At 40.9% G+C, this 26,015-nt stretch overlaps 1 protein-coding gene across 4 annotated transcripts; it reads right to left on the bottom strand.

Moving 5' to 3' along the window:
- Positions 1–1,476: 1,476 nt before the first annotated feature.
- VPS37A (VPS37A subunit of ESCRT-I) lies at positions 1,477–25,967 on the bottom strand. 4 transcript variants are annotated; one of them, XM_090036005.1, is made up of 13 exons: positions 25,687–25,967; positions 16,063–16,137; positions 14,947–15,061; positions 13,939–14,039; positions 13,192–13,282; positions 12,664–12,837; positions 11,553–11,623; positions 9,998–10,125; positions 9,838–9,896; positions 9,674–9,742; positions 7,923–8,066; positions 6,155–6,235; positions 1,477–5,870 (listed from the first exon to the last, which is right to left on the bottom strand). In XM_090036005.1, exons 1-12 carry the CDS (start codon positions 25,821–25,823, stop codon positions 6,155–6,157), a joined length of 1,245 nt encoding a protein of 414 aa, XP_089892131.1. In that variant the 5' UTR covers positions 25,824–25,967; the 3' UTR covers positions 1,477–5,870. The 4 variants fall into 4 exon arrangements, 3 of the variants coding, with proteins under 3 accessions (XP_089892131.1, XP_089892133.1, XP_089892132.1); XM_090036007.1 differs by having other exon boundaries at positions 25,851–25,914; XM_090036006.1 differs by lacking the exon at positions 13,192–13,282 and having other exon boundaries at positions 12,664–12,880.
- Between the last annotated feature and the right edge of the window lie 48 nt (positions 25,968–26,015).

The raw sequence follows: 26,015 nt of genomic DNA, 5'->3' as shown, positions 1-26,015 counted from the left end.
TCTCCAGAGTATCTACTGCACTCTCCAGCTTGATGTCATCTGCAAACTTGCTGAGGGTGCAATCTATCCCATCCTTCAGATTGTTAATAATGACCTGGCTGCCAACTAGAGTTTGAGACATCAATCACTACCCATTGAGCCCAATAATCCAGCTACCTTTCTATCCACCTTACAATCCATTCATCTAACCCATACTTCCTCAGCTTGCTTGCAAGAATCCTGTGGGAGACTGTATCAAAAGTCTTGCTAAAATCAAACTACAGCATGTCCACTGCTTTCCCCACACCGAGCCAGTTAGCTCATCATAGAAGGCAATTAGGTTGGTCAGGCATAACTTGCTGTTAGTGAATCCATGCTGACTGTTCCTGATCACCTTTTTCTCCTCTAAGTGCTTAGAAATAAATTCCTTGAGGACCCTGATTTTTCCAGTGGTCGAGGTGAGGCTGACTGGTTTGTAGTTCCCTGAATCCTCCTTCTTCCCTTTCTTAAAGATGGGCAGTATATTTTCCATTTTCCAATTGTCCAAGATAAATGAACTGGCATTGGTGAACTATGCAACAGTAATACAGAAGCACACAGATAGGGAGAAAAAAAAATGTGTAGGGCCTGAAAGGTAAGGTGAAGCAGTGTGCACAGGGTGGATCAGAGCAGGAGGAAGTATAAGGGTTTAAAGGGAGGAGTGACAGAACTGTGAAAGCCTACATAACATTGCAACAGTTCTTATTAATATTGTAGTACAACATTATTTTGAATAAAACATTTGTATTTTAATGCTGTCCAGAGATGCAAGAAAGACAGAGCAACTCAAGGCAGAAAGAAGTGGAAGTCTGCCCCAAACCATTTATTCTGTTATTAGTAGGGGTCTAACTCAATTCATGGATTCCACAAATTTCACAGAAACCATGAAATCCAAGATTGTCCATGAAATCGACTTAAAAAAAATTAAAGCAAAATGCTGGCTCCCCAGTGGAAGCCTGCAGTCTTTGCTGCCACTGTGGCCCAGTTTTGCAGCCTACCAGGGGCTGGGGAGAAGGCGCAACCTGCCAGCGTGGCACAAACGGCAGCAGACAAGATGGTGGCTGCCCCCTCATCCCTCCTCCCCCATTGGGGCGTCTCCACCAGTCAGCACTAAGTGATGGGCAGCCAGCAGACAAGATGGCAGCCACCCCCTCCACCCTTTGTGGAAAGACCCCAGTGCCAAGGGGCCAATCAGTGCCAAGGGGCAGGGCCACCAGAACACACCAGGAACTATCTGCAGAATCTGCTCTTTATGCCATGATCAACCTGCAAAAATTGTTTAGTTTCATCATGATCTTTTCATGATGAAAATAGTTCATCCCTAGTTATTAGGATGCAAAGGTTGCTTGGGGGTTAGGAAAATGGAATTGGGAAGCAATTTCTAATTACCCACCACAGATGCTTTGCAATTAGTGAGCAGGACACAAAGGAAGATAAAGGGCTGTCACTTTAAAAAAAAACAAAACAAAACAAACAAACCTTTATTCATAGATCAACATATTACAATGTGCACTATTTGCTCACAGTCATGCATAGATAAGGCTAATAACTGAACGTTAAAAATTTTCTCACCAGTGATCTTATTCAGGTTTATTTCTGCACCCCCAAAGCCTCAGACATATTCCTAGGTCTTTAAGGGAAATATTAATGAAGCCTTTGGTAAGAATCCCGTTGTTTCTGACTGTTTCCACATTTGGCTGAAGTTCAAAGTGTAAAGCCAAATTAACATTTAAACAATCATCTTACAGACTGATTATAATCAAATACTATTGCTCATGATGCTGGTGAATTTTTTTTGGCACCGTGGTCAACCTCTGCTTAAAATGAAGTAGCAGGTGAAGTATATTAGACCCTAAACAAAAGAGGTTAAAATGGTTTCTTGTTTCAGGACAGTCACTTTCAGCTTAAGAAAAAAAATACTGCTAACCAGAATTGAGAGAGACGTTCCCCAAACAATCTACTTACTTCACTGCCTGATACTGGAGAAAAATCTTGTGTGTGTTACTATTATTATTATTGACTCTAGCACTCCATTCTAAGTCAGCCCACAACAAAGTGATTTTACATTAAAAAAGAAAACAAAAACAACTTTTACTATCAAGATCAGAAATAAAGGCTCTAGAACATGTTATCATTAAACTGCTATAAAACAAATTAAATTAGCACCTGCTGTACAGAAATGAGAAACTAAATGAGAGTAAAATTAACATAACAAATTAGCTTTGCAGTTCTGTTACTGCAAGTTACTACAGCTGATGTTATACCAAGTGGAAAATTGTGTTAACGCCTCAGAATGTACTTTGGCAAAGTCTGCAATGCCACACAGCAAACTTCTGGGGGTTTGCCATAGTATTCCTTGGTTTCCTAGAGTTTCCACTACATAGCTTAATAACTTTTGGAACATGCAATATTACAGAAAGTACTTTCTACAAGCCTAAGAGTAGCCTTTATGCTCTAGTACACAGTATGCATTCATTTCAAAGCAGAGTAGGAGTGAAGTTATACTTGATGGTCCTGAAATACAAGATGCACATAATCAGGGGAAAATATGAGTTACTAGTGTTTCTGCAAGCCAAATCTACCTGCCTTCATCATTCAGATGGTAGAGAACACCAGTGGGTCAAGTGGACATTTTGAGTTAAAGTGTATATTTAACAGATGACATTTTAACTTGTTTGGAGAACATAAGGGGGACTCAGGAGAAGCTACAGATCTTGTCACTGTGAGGGGAAAAAAAACTTAGCAATGTAAAAGGGAAAGGGAAGAACAAAGGTTGGCACACCCTGGACATACTTTGCTAGTGCCAATGCTTGCCCTATAGCAGAATCCTCTCCAGCTGAGCACGGGACCACCAAAGCTAGGCAAAAGCAAAATGCAAGGCTTATGTGCACATGTTAGCAGTTTAGAGGCTGACCTGATGGGAGAGAAGTCTCCTCTTCCATATAGTGTCCTTGGGCACAAAACTTGTCTGAAGGCAGGCACCTAAGCCAGGTTTTCTTGTTTACAAGACCAAGACAAGACCATGGACTCTCTGGATATGGAGGGCCAGGTTAACCATTCCTGCTCCAACCGGTTCACACAGGACAGATATTTACATACAGAACGTTCACTGGGCCCAGAAAGACTTATCTGCTTCAGACCTGGAAACAGGTTCAAGCCTCTGCCCATTAAACATTTATACACAGTGCAAGAGTACAAATGGAAAATGAGAAGGCACCCAGTCCAAAGTCTGGTGATCAGGGCACTAATCTGGGAAAGATGGGTTTGGATCCCAGGGTTTTGAAACAAGGCGTCCTACATCTTCGTGAAGGATAAGTGCAAAAGAACAGCAGTGGCAAGAGTCTTTAGTACAGGATGCTTCTATATTAGTCGCCCTTGGAGCACATTTACAGGATGACACCCCATTAACAAGGCAAGCCAGTGGGAACACCTCCTGTGGGAATTCTGCTTTAGTGCTTCTTGGGTTTTGGCTGGAGCTACAACTCTGACCTGCTTCATAGCTGTGGCGCAGACCAGCACTTGTGTTAGACAGCTCCTGACACGTACCTTTTTGAATCATATTCCTACTGTCTGTGTGTTCATTTCAAGGCCAAGTTTACTGGGAAGTTTGATAAGGAAACCCCCCCATTAAACTGTACTTTGGGTTTTACTTTTCCTCTCACAGAATTATACTAGGCCCTTGGTTGTAAGTCTGGTATCCATGCACATTAACAATTATTTTATCCTCTTGCCTAAGTAGTTCCCTGAGAGAGAGATTTAGTGATTAAAGGACTAAACTAAGTCACCAGCTCTGGTATCTTCAATGATCTCTTTCTTAAAATGTCTGATGTACATAGCTTCTAATGCTCCACATCCACTTCACAAAATGAGAGACACTAAAGTCCAGGGATCAATATTTGTAAGCCCTAAAATACAGCAATGTAATATTGCACATCACAGGACTATATGGTAATAGCTAGCAGTGGCAAGCAGACTGCCTTCCCCCCAAATCTAGTGGCCTGTCTCTGGCCAGCTGTATAAAGCTCCATGGCCCACAGCCTACTAACAGCCAGGCAGGCTGCAGAAATACGCTAACTCAGGAATGGAAGTAGATTGGCAGCAGGTGTGTCTGCATCAGGGCTAATTACTCTACCTCAGTGCAACACTGCCTGACAATACAGGAAGTGACACGAACAGAACAGCTGACTTTCCCAACCTTCTGCCAGTGTATCCAGCCTTACAGCTTGCTGGCTAAAAAAAACACAAGAAAGATGCACTGCTAACTAGACCAGCAAGCCAAACACATGCATTAACTATACTGCCAGGTGCTTAAGTAAGGCAGAAAATTTCTCTACTCAGAATTTGAGAAGACATGTTATTAGTCCTACATTTGAAAACAAATGCCTACAGTAAGGACCTCAGTTTTAGGTCAAACTCAAAAACACCACCTGACACTGGTGAGTATTGAGGTCCCTAGTGACTCAAAAGGTTAGAGCTACCCACTGGTGGAAAACCTTTGATGAAAAGCTAATCTCCTTTCTGAAGTCCAGAATATCCACCCTGCCTCTCCAAAAAGAAGAAAAACAGAATCAAAATTCCAGAAAAAAAAAATACAACGACAATAAAATTGAAAGCTGTAGATATTGAGCTATCTGTCCCAAAATGAGGATGCAGTGCTTGTCGCATTTCAACTTCAGGGCTTAGTTCACTGAGAAAGTAGATGAGATAAAAACAACCCCCCCCCCCCAAAAAAAAACTCAATTTGGAATCAAGAGCTGCTTTTTCTCTTGTAGAGTTCTACTAGTCCCTCATATGTAATTCTGCTATCTATGCATATTAACATATCCCTTCCTAAAAAAGAAAATTTAATTAATAAAACTGGGTCTGAGGTAAAGGAAAGGATTAGCAATCACTATTTTGGAGTTCTACTACTGGCCTTGACACAATGCACTGGGAAAACCATTCCTTTGCATATTGAAAAAGAAGGGATAGAGGACACTTCGCAGGGGATTTGATAATTAAGTTCATGAGGTCACTAATTACAAGCTATAACCAAAACTAAAAAAATTACAAAAACTAAGTAACAAGGAGCTGCTTTTTTTTTTGCACAAATATTGTTTTACTTGAAACAAAAGACAAATGTTCAAGTGTAAGATCAGTACTTCAGTACAATGTTGGGTGCCACATTACTCCAGAAATAAAGATTCCATTAGTCCATCTAATATGGATAGTAAATCTACAAAGAATATTTATTCCATTTTGATTCCAATATAATTTGTTCCAAAGCATTCTTTGCTTAAACTCAATATTCTTATCCAGTCAGTGCAGGCAATATTTAGTTTCATATAACTATTTTAAATAAACTGCTGTTGAACATTTTTGGCTTCAAGGACAGACAATGTGCTATTTCACTGACAAATCTTGAAGAGTTATTAAAGACTTTTCCATCTTATTTCCCAAATCCCAACAACTCCAAAAGTCTCCCTCAAACAAGCCAAACTAATGTTTCAAGTTCAAAATAAAAAAATATGAATTATGTTTTATAAAATGTAAAAAGCTAGTCAAAAGTACATGTTTAGGTATTTAAATCACTGAAGAATGGGATATAGCAGCAGGAACTCAAATATAAGAGAGACTATTAACAATAAATACAAGAAATATTAGTGCAAAGGTTGCAATAGAAGAATTTCTTGAATAAAATGGGAATATAAACAGACGTTCTATTTTTACAAAAACAGTTCTAGCTCTGTATCTGTTCTATAAATGCAACTATTTTGATGAAATGTTTATTTGCACATAATTGGTATTAGAAAATGTGCTTTATTGAGTTGGTTCACTCCTCTTCTCTTGGCAGGCCTACTTTACAGGAAAGTCTGAAAAAACAAGATTTCAAGCATTAGTATGCCCAAAACTACTTTACAGAAACAACTGGCCCAGAATACCCAATGCAGAAGATGCTACATCCACACAGTTTGCAGATGCTATTTCCTTTCATTGTAAAGATGCAGCATAAAAACTGAAAATTAGTTGTTTCTACACATCAAGGTATTACTAAAAAAAATTAATAGCTTTCATAAAGCAAGCTACAGTAAGCAAAGAGTAAATATGTTGCATATTATAACGAAGTGTGGGAGCTTGTCTTAATGCATAAATTTACCTATAGTGGAGCAAGAAATTGGTTGTGCATTGCTATTGCCTGTTGAAGTTTCTCCTCCTTGGCTCTTCTACAGTGGAAAAGCTGAAAACAAGACACAAAGGAGAGAGGAGTTAGCTTTGAAAAGAACTACTGTCTGCCACATCCTAATCTTGTGTTCTACATAACTAAATACTCTTTAAAGAAAACCTTTGGTATTTTGATGGGCTTGAAAGGGATTGAAATGCAGTCCCCTTCAATTCAAGTAAGCCAGTCAGCTCCTCATAATTGTAAAAAACGCTCCTGCAGTAAAAGGCATTGTTAACATATTACTAGTTGTCATTACTATTCCCTTCCTTTTCTGTATCCCTCTGACAAGGTATTTAGAAGAATTCATAGATTCTTTGGAATCCGACATGGCTGTGCCATCAGCGCTTCAGCTGTATCCTCAAACTTGAAACCTCCGGGCTGTCAACCATGAGTCTTGGTGCCTGTGCACAGCTGCTACTAGTATGCTTTTGGCAAACGAGGGGCAAGAACAGCATACATTCTTTACTCTTCATTATTCTCTAGATAAAACAGACTAAGGGTGTCTAACTGATTTGGCCTTGGGTGGGCACAACATGCAACACAGGTCACACACTAACTGAAGCAGGTGCTGGATCTGCATACATAGGAGAGGGAGTGGTTTGAGCCCAGGGTAGTAGGGAGGAAGGATGCCCTGGACTGGCCCTATGTGGATCTTGTGTGAGGAAAGGACATGCTTGGGGGTCAACTCAAGATCCAGGACCAGTACCAGGGGCCAGATGTCCACAGGCCATTATTTGACACCCCTGAAATAGAATAAAGGGATTCGGGAAAAAAAAATCTTCCATTTTATTTCATTTTAATTTAATTGTCCTATTTCTTCCTCCCTTTCTTATATTTGCTCAGCTGGTTTTTTTTCTTTATTATGCAAGGAAGAAAGGACAATATTTTTTGGGAGAAATGGCTCTCGCTGAAGAAAAGGATGGAAGGGAATATGGAATTCTTTATGTAATCCTAGAATGTATCAATTGAGATATTTCTAGTAGAGGCAGGAAAGTGTTAACCCCCTTACACGAGGGCATGGTAAAGCCTTGTCTGAAGTACAATGTACAATTCCTGTCGCCCACATTCAAGAAAGATGAATTCGAACTGGAACAAGTGCAGAAAAAGGCTACTAAAATAAGGAGAACAGAGAGTTTATCCTCTGAGAAAATTCTAAAATAGCTTTGCTTGTTTCTTAGAGTAAAACAAAGGCAGAGAAAGGCTACAACAGCTTTTTGTAATACAGTGGGAAGTAAGCACCACGAGGTAACGACCCATTAAAGCTAGAAGCACAAATGTTGACACACGAACAAATGGGAATATAGAATATGAATACGTTTAGGCTAAAAATTAGGTTTCTAATTACTGCAGGAGTGAGGTTTTGAAACAATCTTTTGTTAGGAGCAGTGGGGGCAAAGAGCCTGTTTCTAAAATGCAGCTTGATAAACTAATCAAAAATTATATAGTATAGCTGTCTGCAATAGCAGAGACTCTTACTCAGTTGTCTCTTCCTGAAGAGGTGTGCATTTTAACAGATCTGCTATTTAAAATTACTGTGGAGTGCTTGAAACCACTATTGTGAACAAAACTTTTACCTTGCAGGAGGTTGCAGAATCTAGCATTCTGAACTAATGGACAGCTCCTAAACCAAGTTTTGAAGGAATCTTGTTTTATAGCACATTGCACATGCAATTCATTAATGTTTTAGAGTAAGAATACATACTGTTCTCTTTTCCATGAAAATGCTTAGGAAGTCATCTATTTCTGTTTTGCCTTCCAAAAAGTCTTCTGCAATAGTGTCAGACTCCTCTTCTGCTTCATGAGCTGCTACTTTCAGTCTGGCTTGCAAAGCACTTGGACTACAACTCTGAGAAAGAAAATAGATTTCCCATTAAATGTTAAGTGTTCACTGAAACTATGTTTCTATCACACAAAGTAAAAAGAATGTACAAACACAGATTAACGCATGTAGTATCAAGATTGCCATGCAATGTTGAAAGCTTGCTACCTACAAGAATCAGTGAGTTTAAGTTAATTGGAAATTAAAGGGGCATTCTACAGGACTGAAGGAGTTGCTTTGTAGAGTTGCACCTCGGGTCTTGATTCTGTGGCTGGATTTGAGCACACCTCCCCATGCAACTGCACAAAGCCTAATGACTTCAATGACACTGCTTAAGTAGGCGTAAGTCACAGGCTCCGATTTATTCTAACAAAAGGAAAGTTACCTCCATTTAAGAACAGGTTAATATTTAAATCAATCTGTAATTGTAACTGAGATTCATTATTTAGATTTTAAAGAAAGGCATTCAAGCGATTCTCCAACTTGCAGAACCCCAGCTTAGGCACAGTGGAAAGGGAGAGTGGTGATCTGTGTACAGAAGCAACTGTCTGCTCTTCCGCCACTACAGCCTTCGCTTAAGTTAGAGCTGCAGGGAAGTGACTAATTTATATTGTTTGAAACAACAAGCTTACTACCTCCCTGATTTGTTACCACTTCCTTCTTTCCTTCACACAAGCAGAGTGTTTCTCAAAGTCTCAAAGTGTCTACTTTCTCTAGCCATGTGAGAGTCAATTTACCTTGGCCATGCAAACAACAGAAGATCAGAATCTGCTATTCTATTTTAAAGAGAGGACATTTGACTTACATACTCTTAAATTTCACTGACATTAAGTACAAAAAACAGCTGAATTTTATGGTCTAGTACAGCATGAAATAGAAGATTAGGGGACATATTTTGGACATTCTGAAGTTAAAACCTATTGTATCTTGACTGTTGTGATTATACAGTAAGTATATAATCTAACTTAAAAAAAAGGAAAAACCATACTCTCATCTTGCACAACACTGAGAAGTCTGTATGATAGTGTTGCTCTTAAATGCATGATTTTGGAAGTGTACTTGGAAATAACTTTTAAAGTAACTTTAACGGTGAATTTCTGTCTTTACTTAAGACTGTGCAAGACTTGACAACTCTTGTACTGATGAAATAATTAAAGTAGGCTGGAAAAGCATGGGGTTTAAAGGCTGGATTAATGGTTTGACCATTTTTAATCAGCTAATTCTATAAAAGTGAAAGATTTGGTTATAGCCTTATCTAGCTGTAACAGTATACGAGACTGGTTCAGTTTTTGTCCTGTGACTCTCTCCAATTACTGCCAGAAAGTTCAAACTGTCAGAAATGGTTCCCAGTGAATCTCATCCAATACCTTCCAGGCTTATTCCTACTGTATTACTACATGTGAAATAGGAGTACAGTTGTAGTACGGTTTTCTTTGGCCAAACAGATTTTTACACTGAAGTGCTAAATAGCACAGAAATCTTACGTGGCTTCAATTTACTTCCAAACAAATAGAAATTCATATACAAGTGGAACTTAGCCAGAAAAATATTCTTCATGGACAAAAGTATAATAAAAATTAGTTTTGGTGAAGTTGTTAAAAATATCTAAATATCAAATTTAAAAGATTATATACCTCACTAAGCTCATGTTGCCTTTGCATCTTCTTCTCAAACGTGGCTTTCAGCTGTGTAAGCTGTTCATACTAGGGGAAAAAGATATTTTTTTAAAAATCAAGAGGAGCACAGCTCTTTTTCCAAAAAAAAAAAAAAAAGAGAGAGATTATTTTATTTCACTCACTTTATCCAGCACTGTTTGCCTTTTTGCTTCCAAGCTGGGCTCCAATAATAAGTTTTTCTCTATAAAACAAGTCTGTCATTTACTTAAAACAGACATACATACACACATAAACAGTTCTCGTAAAACACAACCATATTTACAGAAGTGGTTCAAGCCTTACTTGCTAGTTCTTCAATGCTTTTCACCAACTCATCCTTATCAGTAAGGACTTGCTTCAGCTGGGGTAGATTCACAAACTGTTCCAGTAATATATCCTCTTGTTCATTCATATCTGTCAACTGTGATATACTGCATTCAAAAAGAAGAAAAATATGGTTATACAGGAGGCCAAGCATCCTATAAAAAAGACAATACCTACCACCAAGACCGTTTCAGGCTGGACATAAGGAAGAATTTCTTTACTGTCCGAGCCCCCAAGGTCTGGAACAGTCTGCCAGCGGAGGTGGTTCAAGCACCTACATTGAACACCTTCAAGAGTAAATTGGATGCTTATCTTGCTGCAGGGGGCTGGACTCGATGATCTCCCAAGGTCCCTTTCAGCCCTGATGTTTATGAAATCAAAGATAAAATCTAGCTTTATTCTGGATTTCTCTCTCAACAACAAAGTCACACTGTTCATTTTCTGTTTCTTTTCTGCACTGCAGCTTTACCATTTGCACTGGAAGGGCTCTAAAAGGCCAGTGGATCTGAATGTCTTTCAGTCTTTACTAGCTTAAAGTTCTTGGGTGTGTCATTTAGTTTAGATGCAACACAATTTGAGAAATGAAGCTACTATGATGCTGAAAAATTCTGATTCCTTAGCTGAGGAACTGAAGTTAGTAAGTCAAAGATCAGTCTGGTTATCTTGAAGAGCTCACACCCATTGGTAATATTGTTTCTTTGAAACAAAACTGATTATATAAAACATCCTGCAAATCTCATGATTAAATTCCATGTTCAGTGTGCACAGCTTCTGACAAGTCCTTAAATAAAAGGATTCTTTGCATCCAGAGAAACACAGAAATTAATGTTCCTCCTGCTAAGTTTGGGAAAGAACAAGGAAAGAAATACTTGTTTTCTACAAAACAAAAAAAAAGCTTCTGATCAATCAAATATAGCAATTGGGGGGTAAAATCAGAACAAAAAGGTGAAATAGGTTTCAGTCACAAAGTTATTTCAGCTAAGGAGTTTAGTTCTTCCAAATACAGGTAACTGGCCTGAGAAGCTGTCTCAAAGATCAGACTATTTGGCCCTTCAGTATTTAAATATCTATGTAGTATGCATTAAATGCTTGCTGTAAAACACTTTTTGTTTTAACAAATATGAAACTGCACAAATATAATAATCTGTATACATCTTGAACCGCACCAAGCAGCCTTAACACAAAATATGCATCATCTTTCTCTTTTTTCCTTGAACAGTTACACTCCTGGGGTGGGTAATGAAATGCTCAGTGATGCAGAGGATATAGCAAAACGCTGTCTGAATAATGGAAAACAGAAATTTGAATTTACCCACAGTTTCCAGTATGTTTCTCTACTGAAAAGAATCTGAGCAAAAAAAATTGAGCTCTGGAAAGATTATAGCATAGCCAGCAGAAACCACACAAATCACAGCAAATGAGTACTCTTCTCCTTATGAAACTTGTTAGATGGCATCATAGAAATGACAAAATACTTTGATTCAAGCTATAATTGCCATGCGATTTTTCCTCTGTCCCCCCCCCAAGACTGTACCTTAGTTCCGAGAGCTCTGGAAATGCATCAGGGACATCAGGCATCTTGTAACTGAACCCATTCTGGCCAACCTGAACAGAAATTTAAAAATATTACTAACTCTTTGACAACAAATATTTACCTACTAATCTGTCAGCTCTCACTTTGGCAAAAGAAAAAAAATGCAGACTCCTGTGACAACTCAGCCACCATAACAAAACTGTGTGGGATGCTTGGACTGGCATAGGACTTGGAGGAATCAAACAAGAAAGAAGTTACTTGTCTCTGAAGTCCACCGTGTCAACCTCAGTACCCAACTCCAGGGAAGAGACAGGGTCAATACCTCAGGAAAATAAAAATCAGGGAATACAGCATACTGGCTGTGCCTTCTGAAAGCAGCCTTTGCAAATGCTGCTTTCATTTCAAACTTAATGATATGAAGAAGGGTGACTATCAGTTCATTTATTTAATCTTACTTCAGCTGAACTTTCTACAGCTGTGTCTGCCCATTAATCTTTATAGGAGGTAGAGCTTCTTTACTTCAGGAGGAACAGTTTTTCCATCTTGTGTGGGTTTAAGACTAGAACACTGAAGATGTTTTTCAGGCTCTTTGGAGTAGGCATATGAAGCACCCTTCAGAGCATACAAAAAATTATTTTCATTTTTGTGAGGCCATCAAGAGAAGCTTCTTGACCCAAATGAAGAAAGCAAAAAAAATAGGCAAAAACACCCTAAACATGCAATGGAGAGAAGACTTCATTACCACCTTCACCTGAAAAACCCGGTATGAAACTATGTACAGTTTTGCTTTAAAACTGACGAAACAGCCACTAAACAGTTCAGAGGCTATTCCTACGTGGCTCAAAAGGAACACATGAAGGTATTAACATACAGCTAGAGAAAGCAGAGAGTCTCTGCTTTGGCTTTAGTTTGATTTAAGAAGCTCTTGCCACGGCCAGAATGACTGCCTTCTGTTGCTGTTGCCAGCAAAGCAAATGAGTGAAGTCACCCATCCTGCCCCTTTGAGTTCTATGTGAAATTCCAATTTAGCTACTTTATTCAAAATTTAGACTAGCTCTGAAAGCTGCAGCAGAAAACAGCTTGAATAGCAAACCTCACCACATGCACAAACCTGCAGTAATCCTTCTGTTGTTGGAACAGGTAAAGGCAGATCAGCAATCAAGCCATATGAGGGAGCAGCAGATTTGTCTGTAGTGTAACTTGAAGGAACTGATTCAGCAACTGGCACAGAAGCTATAGATCTATTTGTATCTTGTGGTGGGTATGGAGGAAGAAATGGAAAACCCTGAGGAGCATAAGGAGGCATTCCAGCTGGTTTACTGTAAAGGCTAAAAAAAACTGCCATAAGCAACTAAAATGCTTGTTGTTCACTTACAATATTTACAATAATTTACAAAAAGCCTGAGGTTCCTAAAGTACATACAAGATACATTTTTTTGGCTTTTAAAGTAGTTCACAAATATTAGTTGTGAAATAAGGACACAAATGATAAATTTTCATAATTTACTTTACATTGTACTGATAGTCATACAATGGCATGCATTATTAGGAAATATCTATCTACATACTGATAAACAGCTGAAATGTTTTGCATGTGTTTGTGACAGAGCCAACTGAAGTGTAAATTCAGGTCTCATACTTCTCTCAAAATGTGAGAATATCTGTTTAAGCTCTGTTTCCAAATTAGGTCCTTAAAATAGGCCTGTGCTGTCCATGAAGGTTTGCTTATGCTGCAAAAAAAAAAACCCCATAAGGGCACTGGAAAGAGGTGTAAAATTACTCGAAATGTCAATTTTTTAAACCATAGCTCCAGTATGTTCAACTACATCCAGCCCTAAAACCACTTGCCTGCAACAAGCAATTTCTGTAGCATGAACAACGCTGTAGTATCTTTACATATTTAATCCAATTATCCCTTAGATGCACAATCCTGTTAGAAGGGAGCTGCCTTCTAGTCTGGGAGATTTAAGTCTTGAGGTCATCAACAGGGCATCAAGCAGGACATGCGATGCTCACATGGATCATGACCTGAGGCTAACTCAAGACTTATTTGCTAGTTGTACACATCAATCAGTCCTCAAAAGCACTGACATTAAACTATCACGCTAATACAGTAAGGGTAAACAGGCCCTAACCTGAGCAGTTTAAAATTTGTTCTAAATTATCAGATATGTGCACATTTAAATTTGCTTAATTTACATTTGTTTGCCTATATATCTGCAACACTTGTTTTGTTCCTTTACATCTCATTTAATCTTTGGACTTTTCAGTTTCTTAAAAACAAGTACCTGAGAATCACTCATCCAGGTTTTCTATAAATTTGAAAAGAGGGTAATCTGACCTCTTAACTTTTCTAGGAATTCTTGTTACTCCTATGAATACTTACTATGGAAATGATGTTGGGCTAGGAGCCAAAACTGGAGGATTCTTCCAAAACTCATCCAACAAACTTTGAATAATTTTTCCAAGGTCAGAGTGCATTGTGAACTGGTAGAAAAACAAAATGATATTTACCACTCCTAAAGTACTGAAGGACCTTAATACAATAATTATTTTCTTTTTAATTCAACATCATAAAAATATGCCAAAACATGGAACTGTAACTCATGTATATATTCCTGAAAGTAAGAGGAACGATAACATGCAACTAGAAATCTGTTGATACCTTTACCTGTAGGTGGCCCTCTTCTAACAAGGATGGAAAGATGACTACATAATCCTAATCTTACAGGGGTATAAATTATAGCTGTGTTTGTCTAAGGGCATAGGCAGACAAAGAACCTTTCTGCCTAATCCTAATGTTTCATGTTATCTCCTAATTCTTTCAAATTATTTGTAAGTTAAATTATTCACAAGAACTGTTGTGAATTAGAAAACTGGATATATTATTTGAAAGTAACAAGAAGTGACAGACAGTTTCCTAGGAAAAAATTACCATTAAATGAATTGTGCGTGTGTCTGTGTTTGGAGGGGGAGAGGGGGGCATGAAAGGGCAGTCACTAGAATGCATAGTTGTGATGACAGTGAAAACAAATGAAACATGTAAATGGGGAATGTTTAGTAGAGCTAGCATCTTTAAGGTCTGCATTGTGTTCTATCCATCAATAAATCAAGAAAAGTCATTTAATTTTAGATTACAGCAATATCACAATAATGAAGGAAAATGTATTAACTCCAATTTATTAAATGCTACCCATTTTTAAGCACAAGAAAAAAATATCTGAATTGCTTCATCTTGTACTAGTGTTACTGGGACATTTTAGTGAATTATACAATAATATTGTAACTGCACGTGCTGCTCAATTTGTGATGAGTACTGCAAGAATCAGAATACTGCATGCATAAAGTTTATCAGGTAGTATTAGGATTATATGAAGTTATACATTATACCTACATTGCTTATTAATGGACACGAAACATATACTCCTTGTTTGTCCATTAAGTGATGTCTTATCGGTGGGAAAACACTGATTACTGGTTTTTCCTGAGGAAACTGAGGCGGAAGCAAGCTGCAAAACAAAAATACTTCATCACTGCTGCCATTTCTTATGGTCTATGGTAAGTTTATCTTAATAGAAACATGTTACCTTGCAGAGAAATGTCATAATTAAGCACACTACCTTGCATATATGCACATGATTGTTCTCAGGAAGTAATGAGGCATACACAAAGATCAGTTATTGCACTTGTGAAAACTGAAAATCAGTTATTGCACTTGTGAAAACTGAAGTTCTTTCAGGGCAGGTTATTATAAGGATCAGGAAAAAAGCTGGTGATTTCTCTTCATAAAGAGAATGTTAATATTCTCTCTCATGGAAGAGAGTAGTTGGTCCGAAAAAAGAAAAAGCAGGTTGGAATAGAAATTAAGTGACTGTGCCTATCAATGCAGCTGGGAAGGCTGAAATACTCCTAAGATGTTTTACAATATACAAACTTAAAGGAAGAGGATGTTGTCTTGGGAACAGCAGGAAAAATAAAAACAAAAACCAACCAACCAACCAACAACAGCCCAATATGACCAGGTGAACTATCAAATGCCTGGGCCTAAAAAAATTAAATCAGTAAATACTTGTGACCAGAATGCACTAGGGTCTGCAAAAAACCCCAACAACAACAAAACAAAGGATCAGAAATAAAATTCAGAGAAACATGGTATTAAATTCTATACACAGTATGGGGTCAATCAGATAGTAATTTTGTATGACATATGTTTTTTGAAGGCATCAGTTAGCTTAGGGAGAAGAAACATGTAAAGAAAATTAAATTATGGTACCCACAATTAAAAACATGCTGTTTATGTTGCCTTGCTGTCCCTTGCTGTAAAAGCTGGCTGCTTAGGAACTGATAACGAAAACCTTTACACCGGATAAACGCACTTCAAGTTCTACACTTAAGTAGTCTCACTGAAATTTCTCTGGGAAAAGTTAAGCAGGATCCATGCCTTAAGCTTATCAACATTATCATTTGCAAGGATGATTTTAAGTTCTCAATTAGGTCTTTTACTACTCACATGTTAATATTAATTGTGAGGTTCTTTACAGTGAATGGCAACCGATATTCCACATCTTTCTGTATTTCAGCTATGCTGTTAAGAAAAAGACACAATTAGCATCCAATTAATGTAATTAAAACAACATTGGTGCCGAGAAGCTTAAAGGCATTAATTTAGACATTTGCTTATTTTCCTACTGGACTTGTAAAAAGAATAGAAAATAAAACGCTGAAATCACTTAACGCAATAGAATGCCAATCTAGATAATAAAAGGAAAAAAAGGGGGAGGGGGGAACATTTTCAGCTGCGTGACCACAGGCAATCCGTAAGGGCACCAGAAAAATCCAGAGTTCACACAATGTACTAATAAGAACATAAGACATGCCCATACTGGGTCAGACCAATAGTCCATCTAGCCCAGCATCTTATCTCTAACACTGGCAAATGTAGGAGGGAAAAACATGGAACCTGGTATCTGTAGAATTATCCACCCAATACCCTCCCTGGCATCCACCATTATTGGTTCAGAGATGCCAGAGAAAACAGATCCAACCATTCTGTTCACCAGCCATTAAGTGATCTATCCATTATTTTATCGAGTCCCTTTCTGAACCTGGCTACAGTATCTGCCTCCACCACCTCCTGTGGCAATGAATTCCACAAGTTAACTACATGTATAAAAAGGTACTTTCTCTTGTTAGTTTTAAAGCTGTCACCTACTAATATTAGTGAGTGTCCCCTAGTTCTAGTTTTCTGGGACTTGCCAAAAACAGTTCCCTGTTCATTTGGTTCACATCCTTCATTTTTAGACCTCTAACATATCCTCCCTCAGCCTATTCCCTTCCAAACTAAAGAGTCTTGGCCTTTTTAGTTTCACCTGGTATACTCCATGCCCTTGATTATTTCAGATTCCCTTCTCTGGACCTGTTCTAATTCTACAACATTCTTTTTGAGATGCAGGGATCAGCACTGCACACAGAATTCAAGTAGGCACACTTTGGATTAGTATAGTGGTGCGATGATGTTCTCTATATTGTTTTCAATTCCCTAAAAACAACTTACATGCAAACCTAAAAGTGTATAATTTGCTGAAATGCCTAACATAGGCAACAAATTGGGACAGGCACAATTCTTTATGTTAGGGGTTGGTAAATTTTTTCCCCTGTAGATATGCTGGAGGAAAAGGCTAGGATTCAGAGAGATCATGACAAATTGGAGGACTGGACGGAAAAAAAAATCTCATGAGGTTCAATAAGGAGAATTGCGAAGTCCTGTACATAGGATGGAACAATCCCATGGGGACCGAATGGCTATGCAGCAGCTCTGCAGAAAAGGACTTGGGGGTTACAGTGGACAGTAAGCTGAACATGAGCCAACAGTGTGCCCTTGTTACAAATGAGGCTAATGGCATACTGGGCTGCATTAGTAGGAACACTGCCAGCAAACTGAAGTGATTCCTCCCCTCTATTTGGCACTGGTGAGGCCACATCTGGAGTACTATGTTCAGTTTTGGGCCCCTCCCTACAGAAAGGATGTGGACAAATTGGAGAGAGTCCAGCAGAGGGCAATGAAAATAGTTAGGGGCCTGGGGCACATGACTTATAAGCAGAGGCTGAGGGAACTGGGCTTAGTCTGCAGAAAAGAAGACTGAAAGGAGATTTAATAGTAATCTTCAACTACCTGAAAGGAGGTTCCAAAGAGGATTGGGCTAGACTGTTCTCAGTGGTGGCAGATGACAGAACAAGGAGCAATGGCCTCAAATTGCAGCAAGGGAAGTTGAGGTTAGATATGAGGAAGAACTTTCTCACGAGGAAGATAGTAAAGCACTGGAACAGGTTACCCAGAGAAGCTGTGGAATCTCCAATCTTGGAGGTTTTTAAGACCTGGGTATACAAAGGCTTGGCTGAGATGATATAGTTGGGGTTGGTCCTGCTTTGAGCAGGAGTTTGTACTAGATGATCTAAAATGCCTTCCAATCCTAATTGTCTATAATTCTATGAAATTAGTCTGCTCTGCAGTTAAGTAGGTCTTTTCCTTGTAAAGCACCACAGCCTACAAGTGTAATGCTACTGGACTGCAGCATCATTTTTCACTGCCATAAGACAGAACTGTCCCCAACAGTACTATCTTATAGTGACTAAAATAATTGTGCCTAAATTCATGTATAAACACTGACCTGGGTGTAAACTGCACCCAGAGAGCAGGGGGCCACACCCCCGCTTATTGCCTAGTCACATGGCTCCACTTTTTGGGCATGCTTGTGTCCCAGAGAGCCCTATGCTGACTGATGTTGTGACCTGGGGCCCAGGCCCCCATTAGGCTGCTGCTAGCCCAGGGCTGCTCCGCCATGGCTTAAACTGCTACTGTCCTGGGCATACATGTAGATACTGTGCCCAGGAGCCATTAAATCTGGCGCAAACTGCAACAGAGTTTGTTGTGCCACACTAATTGAAAGTGTAAATGCACTCACTGAGTAGTACCCCTAGGGAGCTAAGCCTGCTCATTGTTCTGCACCCTGTGGATCCAGTGCAGACTTTACTTTTGCTTTTGCCTGGTAAGCAGCAGAAACTATTCTTACTGTATTTCTCACATATAGCGTGCACCCCAATTTTCAGCAGCTGTTTTTTAGAAAAAGAAAGGTGCGTGTATTGCTTGAGAAAGTATGGGTAGTTGTACTTCAGTTAACGCAGTAATTTTCATGCGGGGTACTGTGGTCCCCTGGGGTGCCTTGAGATCTTTGAGACTGCCATGCAATATTAGCATGGTTAGGTGTGCAGACATCTATATATGATAAACCCAGGGATTTCAAACTGGAATCCACACAGTCAAACATTTCAGACTACAACAAGCCAGAAATTTGCTCTATTATTCTTCTGTAGTCAAAAAAAAAAAAAAAAAAAAAAAGAGTATAAGCTAAGAGACGGTATTTTCCAAGGAGTGACTTGAGAACTACTTTGTCAACTGCAGAGACATGTGAATGTGAATGTGGATAAGCTGTAATATAGCAGGCTTTTGACAAGCCTTGAGATTGATGAACTAGTCAGGTTCAGGGGCTGAAACAGAAACCTCTCAATTGATTATTAAAAAGCCTTAAAAATGACGGGTGCAAGAGTGATGTTGTAGCTATGACCTAGTGAAGAATGTCTTGCATTCAAAAGCTTGCCTAACTCTACTATACAGTTGGTCCAATAAAAGATATTGCCATAAGAAATTCTTGCCTCTTGAAAATGATGGCATTAGTCAGTTTTGAAGCTGATGAGTATTACAGCTGCAACAAGACTGGGTATGTAGCATTGATTATATTCAGTTGTATGAATGCAAACACTGCATAAGAGCAAGAGTACACTCAGTCTCCCACTCACAGGCCAGATTCACCCCATGCAGCTGTATTATTTGGCCCACAGGTCTAAACATTTGGTGGTGGGAGAGCTGTAACAACATTCATTGCCACTCCCATGCTGCCAACTTTCTGACAAGGCTGGGGAGGCACAAGGCCTGATCTAGGCATGTGGGGCCAGGTGGAGGGGCCTGCTGACTAGCCCCACACCACTCATCTGGCCAGTGGGACTGAAAGGTCAAGCACCACTAGGTATGGACATAACCCTTTTTAACCTCAAGGCTATGCTTTTTAAAGGACATGGATGTAAACAAAAGTTACGCAACTCCAGACAATCTTCATGCACTAAACAGATTCATGAACACCAAGGCATGCAGACCAAGACAAGATTTAGATGAGTTTGAAATTGTGATCTATTAATTGCCAACTTCAATTTACTCATGATTTTTTTCATTAATTTGTCAAGAATTAGTTGTGTACTGATACATTGGTCCATATTGTATTGGTACTGATAGAAGGAATATTGACACAATCAGCAATCAGCTTTTTTTGGCTGATAATGTCACTCATGAACAATGCATACCCCCGGAGGCTGGGGGGGGCATGGCGACTGCCTGCAAACAGTGGCAGCAAGCAGGGAGCTCCTGCAGGCAGCCAAAGTGGTGGTAGCAGCAGGACTGGTGACCACCTTGCAGATGCCACTGGCAATGTAGCAGCGGCCTGCGGTGATCAGCAACCACTCACAGAAACCACCAACAGTTGGTCGCTGGGGGGGGAGGGGGAGGGGTGGCAAGTGGCGACCACCCACAAGTGCCCACTGGCGGCATCAGCAGAGATTCTTGCAATGGGGTGCGCCAATCTCAGGGGGTGCATGTCCAATGATGTCACTGATAAACGCTGTGTGCATGCACACAGCTGTAAGTGCAGCCTGGCAGGGTGGAGAACAGCATCCAGCTTGTCCAGAGCACACGGAGGGGTGGGGGGTGCGGTGGCTCCAGCCACTCTGCGTACCCTCAGAAGCAGTGGGGGGCATGTGACCCCCAAATCTGTGCATGGGATGAGGGTGGGCTGCCGCTGCAAGCCAGAGATGTTTCAGTCTCATTCCAGTGGCTATGCTCAGGCTGGGCAGGGTAGGTGGTGGCACTGGGAGGGGGCATTACAGGGGGACTAGAGCCACCCCAAAATTCACCGTAGCACCCCTTTTCAGCGCCACCACCACCCACCCTGCCTGGCCCAAGTGCAGCTGCTCGGAAGAGAGACTGAAGTAACTCCAGCCCTGAGCAAGCAGCAGCAGGTCATCCTCAACCCGTGTACAGATCCAGGGGGGCACATGCCCACCATGTCTCCTCCAAGGGTACATGCAGCAGCAGGAGCTGTTCCCTCCTCCCCTGATAAGTGCAGCTCCATCCCGCCCCAGCCCCAGCCCCAGCCCCAGCCCCACTTCCTCCCTCATCGTGGGGGCATCAATCTGCCTTCCCACACACCTCTTTCCCCCGACAATGTTCTCTCGCCAGGCTGCATATCAATAATCAGTATTGGCTGATATGGTTGGTCATAATTGGCCACTGGTATCAGTCCAAAAAATCTTTATCAGTGCACCCTATCAAGAATTATATTTTTAAAAGTTTTTTACAATATATTAATAATTTTATCTAATTCTTCATTTACAGAGAGCTAGTAATGAGCTGGCTGCAGAAAGACAATCATTTGAGACCAGCTTTGTTACAGTAGATACTACCAACGTTTATTCATTTCATCCATGCAGTGACAACATGGACACTGAAAAAGTTTCCAACTAGAAGACAGATTTAAAATATTTCTTGCTTTATAAAGGTTTTAATTAGTATTCATAGGGGATTACAAGTCTTACAGTGTTAAACCACAACAACTGAAATGTTTGTTATTCCTTTCACCCATTCTAATCAGTTTCTCAAGCACCAGTACAACATTTCAATATTCAGATTAAATAGTTCTGTTATTTTTTACAGTAAAGACAAGATTAATCTCATGGAAAATAATAATTAGTCTTTTTCTAATGGTATTAAAATGATTTAACGCACAAAACTTATACCTACACTGTTCAAGATGCTCCTTTTTTGTAATTAATATGATGCACACTGAAGGGCCACTATTTAATGATGTTAAATCTTATCATATAAGTAGTAGTTGTTAAACCTCTGCTGCCCTCTCAAACTTTGCATCCCTTTAATTCTCATTAAGCAGCAGCAAAAAACTCACTTTCATTTCATCAGTGCAACTCACCTTTGAACCCTCCTACCACTGGTTCTCCATCCTCTTTCAAACATAAGCTTCTTACCAACTTCTGATCTCTGCAAAACACCAGTCTTCCTGTATCAAGTTTGTGTTCCTTCTACTCTGCCAACATTTCCAGCTGTGTCTGCAAGTCCTAAAGTCACATGCATCAATCAATCACAGGAATCAAACCTCACTGATCTGATCTTCAAAGCTCCTAAACTCCACATACAGTCAAGGTCTACTCTGTTTAGGTAGAATCAAGTTGACTTGCACAGAAATGATGCTGGGCACTAGCTCTGCTATGGTTAAAGCTGAGTCTTGGTTACTGTGTATGAGTCAATGCTAAGTGCATTAAAATCTGTATGCTTACTTGAATTAACAACTGCTGAACTTCAGCGAGTTATGGAATAGGTCCAGGTAAACACTGTTTGAACTAAGGACTTCTGGGATGCAACCTACCTCAAAAAGTCATGAATGACATCAATTCTTTCAGTTCTTATCACTATGAATACTGATGTCACAGAGGCACATGCACACTTTTGGGTTCAAACTTGGAGTTGTTTGATCAAGAAATGTTTCAGATAGTTCCGTCCAGGATGGAACTGCTTTCAATATCCAAGATGCTCTGAAACTGACAGGCATAGTGAGATGGCCTTGCAAATTCCTTGACAGGGACTGCATACACTTTGGGAAAGGGAAGGAAAAAGTTGAGATGATCCACCATGATGCCTGTGATGGCAGAACCTTCTTCCCTACAACATTTTATGCCACTTATGCTGAAATGACTAAGGCTTCTGCTGCCATCTGACAGGCGTATGCAGACATATGCACCTTTCTGCCTAGTCTACCCAAGGAGCTCTTTGTGCACTGCTGACACAGCTGATAAGCCAGAGCCACATGAACCTGCTAAAAACTGTATCAGTGTACAGGCGTACTGGTAGGTCTCCTATCACAGCTGCTGCTTGTTGACAGAAGCCCACAAGCATATTTAAGGCTTTTTTTTTCCCCCATAGTTCACGTTCACTCAACAAAGCTGATTCATTTCACCAAAACATCTCATGCCTCTCAATCCTTCTATGCTGTGTAGGGCTTTATAAACAAACTCTTTTCACTAACACTTGTTGATGCAAGTGGAGTATGGAGACCGGGGCTGTCCTCTACCCTGCTTTGCTTTTTCTACCTGGTTATCTGTTGTGCTTGCATGGTCCCTCCAGCTGCGTTCCAAGCAAGAGGCCAGAAGGCAGGCAGAGCAGGTAATGACTGGCAGATGGGGGAAGCCTCCTTGTGCTCAACAATCATTAATTCCCTCACCAAACTCCTGTTAATACTTCTGTTTCCTAAAGAAACAAGGTAAATTTACTACCTAAAAGCTTAGCAAGTACAGAATTAAACTTAGTTGATCCAGCAACACTTTGTATATCCTTCACCCAAATATCAGATGCTGTATTACAGAACTGATTTCTGGCTTTCAGAGGCTTAAGATACACACCCTAACATTCAACTAATTCTTCACTCTTTTGGGCCTTAATCCCTCCTCAAGACACCAAAGCATTCTGATGTCTGCATCAGGGAGGTTAAACATCTGCCCATGGAGCTTCTTGTGGGCTGGATTTGGCCCACAGGGCTGGCTGCTGAAGCTCCCTGTGGCAGAAGTGTTAACTCCTGTGGCTGCTGGAACTGCTGTTTCAGTGTGGCTGGAACTTGGGGAGTTAACACCACTCACCTAACCCTACTCCCCACCATTGCCCACTGCCAAAATTGGGGGTTTTAGTCACACCATAAAATCAATGGCAAAAGAAATGGTAGGGAGAGGAGGGCCAGCAGAAGTGGCATTAACTCTTGGGGTTCCACAGCTGTGCTGAAACAGCAGCTCTGGCAGCTGTAGGGATTAACTCTGCTGTTCATGGGCCATCTGCCTATGGGGAGTCCTGTGAATCTGGATCAAACCCAAATGACTTTGACACTCCTACTCTCCAGGACAAGGAATCCAGCAGTGATGCAGCATGTAATTACTGGAGGTATTCTCATTAGGGCACAAGCTGCATTACGAGCAGTCTTAGCAAACAGGGGTGGCTATGCCTTACCTATAATCATCTACCTCCAGGACAGCACACAAAGCAACAAAAAACTCTCCCTATGACTGAAGCAAGCTTTGGGGTACAAATGCCCTTCAAAGAACATTTTTTTTCCAGCTATTTAGTTGCTCTAATAAAAGCTATTACATTTACCCAAAGAACCTTGGTCCTTAGACCAACACGACTACAACCAAAATCTCTACTTCTGCTACCCAACACAAACCTCCCCAAAATGACCAGATATCTATTGGCATCCCTTGATTTCTGTCTTAAGACTTCTCTCCAAAACATCACATGCACTTTCTCCACCCTACAATGCACTGTCTTCTTTCCTACCGGCTGCTACAAAACCTTGGTGCCAAAGTAGACTGTTTTTTCTATTACTTCCACAATGCAGATAAATCAGCACAGAAAAAAAAAAAAGAGATATGATCCATTTAAGTGCAGGCATTCACCTCTTCATAGTGTAGTACAAGTTGCTACAGTCTACCTGGCACCACTTAAGACCTTACTACAGTAGATGTCCTTCACTGCAGGAAAGATGAGTTGTTACCTAGGGTTAAAAGAGTGCTAAAGACAGAAACTGGGTTTTAAATCAGGTTAACCACTCACGGTCAACCTCAGGCCCGCTTACTTAGTTGAACCAAGATGAAACCCAATTATTGGACTCCCTTGCTATTTAACCTGAGTTTAGCCAAAGCAAGTTAGAAATGCACCATTTTTCTTCGTTCTAAAGCACAGAACTATGTAGTAAATGACATAAAAGGGAATTTCTCCAACCATTACTCATGACTGCTTATTATAGAATAATATTGTTGCAACACATTTGCAGAACATTCCTAGTGCCTTTCACCAGTTTTTGGCATCAGAATCAAGGGAGTGGAGGGGATACTTCAGATCTATCCAGGAACCATGATGCTTTACTTCAGTATTTACATCTCAGGAAACCAGGATGTGCTCAACATTCTAGAATCCAAAGTGATTATGAAATAAATTCTGGAGAGAAAAATCACAGGCAGTTTGCCTACTTGCATCCACATTCCCTTTCCCCTAGTTTTGTTCTTATATTAGGAGTTCCTCAAATCAGGGCCTGTTCCCCCTGGGTGCTTGGGAAAGCGTAGCATTTAGCAGGTCAGGCTTTAAACAAACAAAAATACCCATGACCCTGGGAAATACTGAGGACACCACAGCTAAAAACACGAGGAACTGCTTTTCAGAACTCTGCAACCCTTTAAAACCCCATCTTGCTCCTTCCTCTATAACTGGTGAAAAGGGAGCAGGGTTTTCTTTTCCCATTGCTACTGGAAGTGATGGAAAAGGTAAAACAGGACCAAAAACACCCCTCAGTTACACATGTATGCAGCCCAATAACTAGCACCTGACTACAGCACATTTTTCCAAGCTTGTCTTGACTTGAAAACAACAAACAATGGAGAATCCACTGCTAAATTCTAGGTAGTTTGTTCATCAGGGTTGGAAGGCATCTCAGAAAAATCACATCTAGTCCAAACCCTTGCTCAAAGCAGGACCATCCCCAAACTAGATCACCCCAGCCAAGGCCTTAAAGACCTCCAAGGACGGAGAGTCCACCACCTTTGTGGGTAACCTGTCCCAGTGCTTCACCACCCTCCTAGTGAGAAAGTGTTCCCTAATATCCAACCTAAGCCTCCCTTGCTGCAACTTAGAATCACAGACAATATAGAAAGTGAGGGCTGGAAGGGGCCTAGGGAGGTCACGTAGTGCGACCCCCTACTCCAAGCCGGACTACTGCCTGGTGAACTATATCACACTCTCCTAATAAATTAACTTGCCAATGCGCACCGCCACACAGACGTGCCCAGGCACTACGACACCCGTGTGCCCGCACGTATGTACACATGTATGTACACAGCCGCCCTCCTCCCGGGCCTGCCACAGAGCCCGCTGGGCCCGGATTCCACCCTCCTCTGCCCCAGCTGACCCCCCGGCACTGACGCAGAGTGCGCGCTGCGCAGGGACTCGATCTGCCGCTGCTTCTGCTGCTGGAGGCTGGTGAGGGCCGGCAGCGCGGCGGGGGCAGCAGCCGGGGCCGGGGCGCCGCCGCCCTTGGCCACTGGGAACAGCCAGTTCATCCTGCCCGGCCCCGGCGCAGCTCCTACCCGGGACCGCAGCGCCCGTCCTACGTCAGCACACCGTGCGCCCGCGCCTTACGTCATCGCCGTGAGCCCGGCGCGACTCGGAGTGGGGGAGGGTGGGGAGGTTCGAGGGCCACGCCCAGCCGCCGTTGGCGCGCGGGCAGGACGCGGAGCGCGATTGGTGCGCGC

Source organism: Crocodylus siamensis, chromosome 2 (assembly GCF_052110815.1).
Source record: "Crocodylus siamensis isolate JL-2025a chromosome 2, ASM5211081v1, whole genome shotgun sequence".
NCBI classification, from domain to species: domain Eukaryota; kingdom Metazoa; phylum Chordata; order Crocodylia; family Crocodylidae; genus Crocodylus; species Crocodylus siamensis.
Note: the sequence above shows the minus strand (reverse complement) of the source record. Positions and strands in the feature narration are given on the sequence as shown.

Bases quoted from the DNA above. Each gene is read 5' to 3' on its own strand.
- VPS37A (XM_090036005.1), bottom strand. From the start codon at position 25,823: ATGAACTGGCTGTTCCCAGTGGCCAAGGGCGGCGGCGCCCCGGCCCCG. The intron at 14,040-14,946 runs GTAGGTATAATG...TTTTTCTACCAG, and splicing joins CGTGTCCATTAATAAGCAAT to TTCACAATGCACTCTGACCT. The intron at 12,838-13,191 runs GTATGAGACCTG...TATGCTCCTCAG, and splicing joins ATTCTCACATTTTGAGAGAA to GGTTTTCCATTTCTTCCTCC.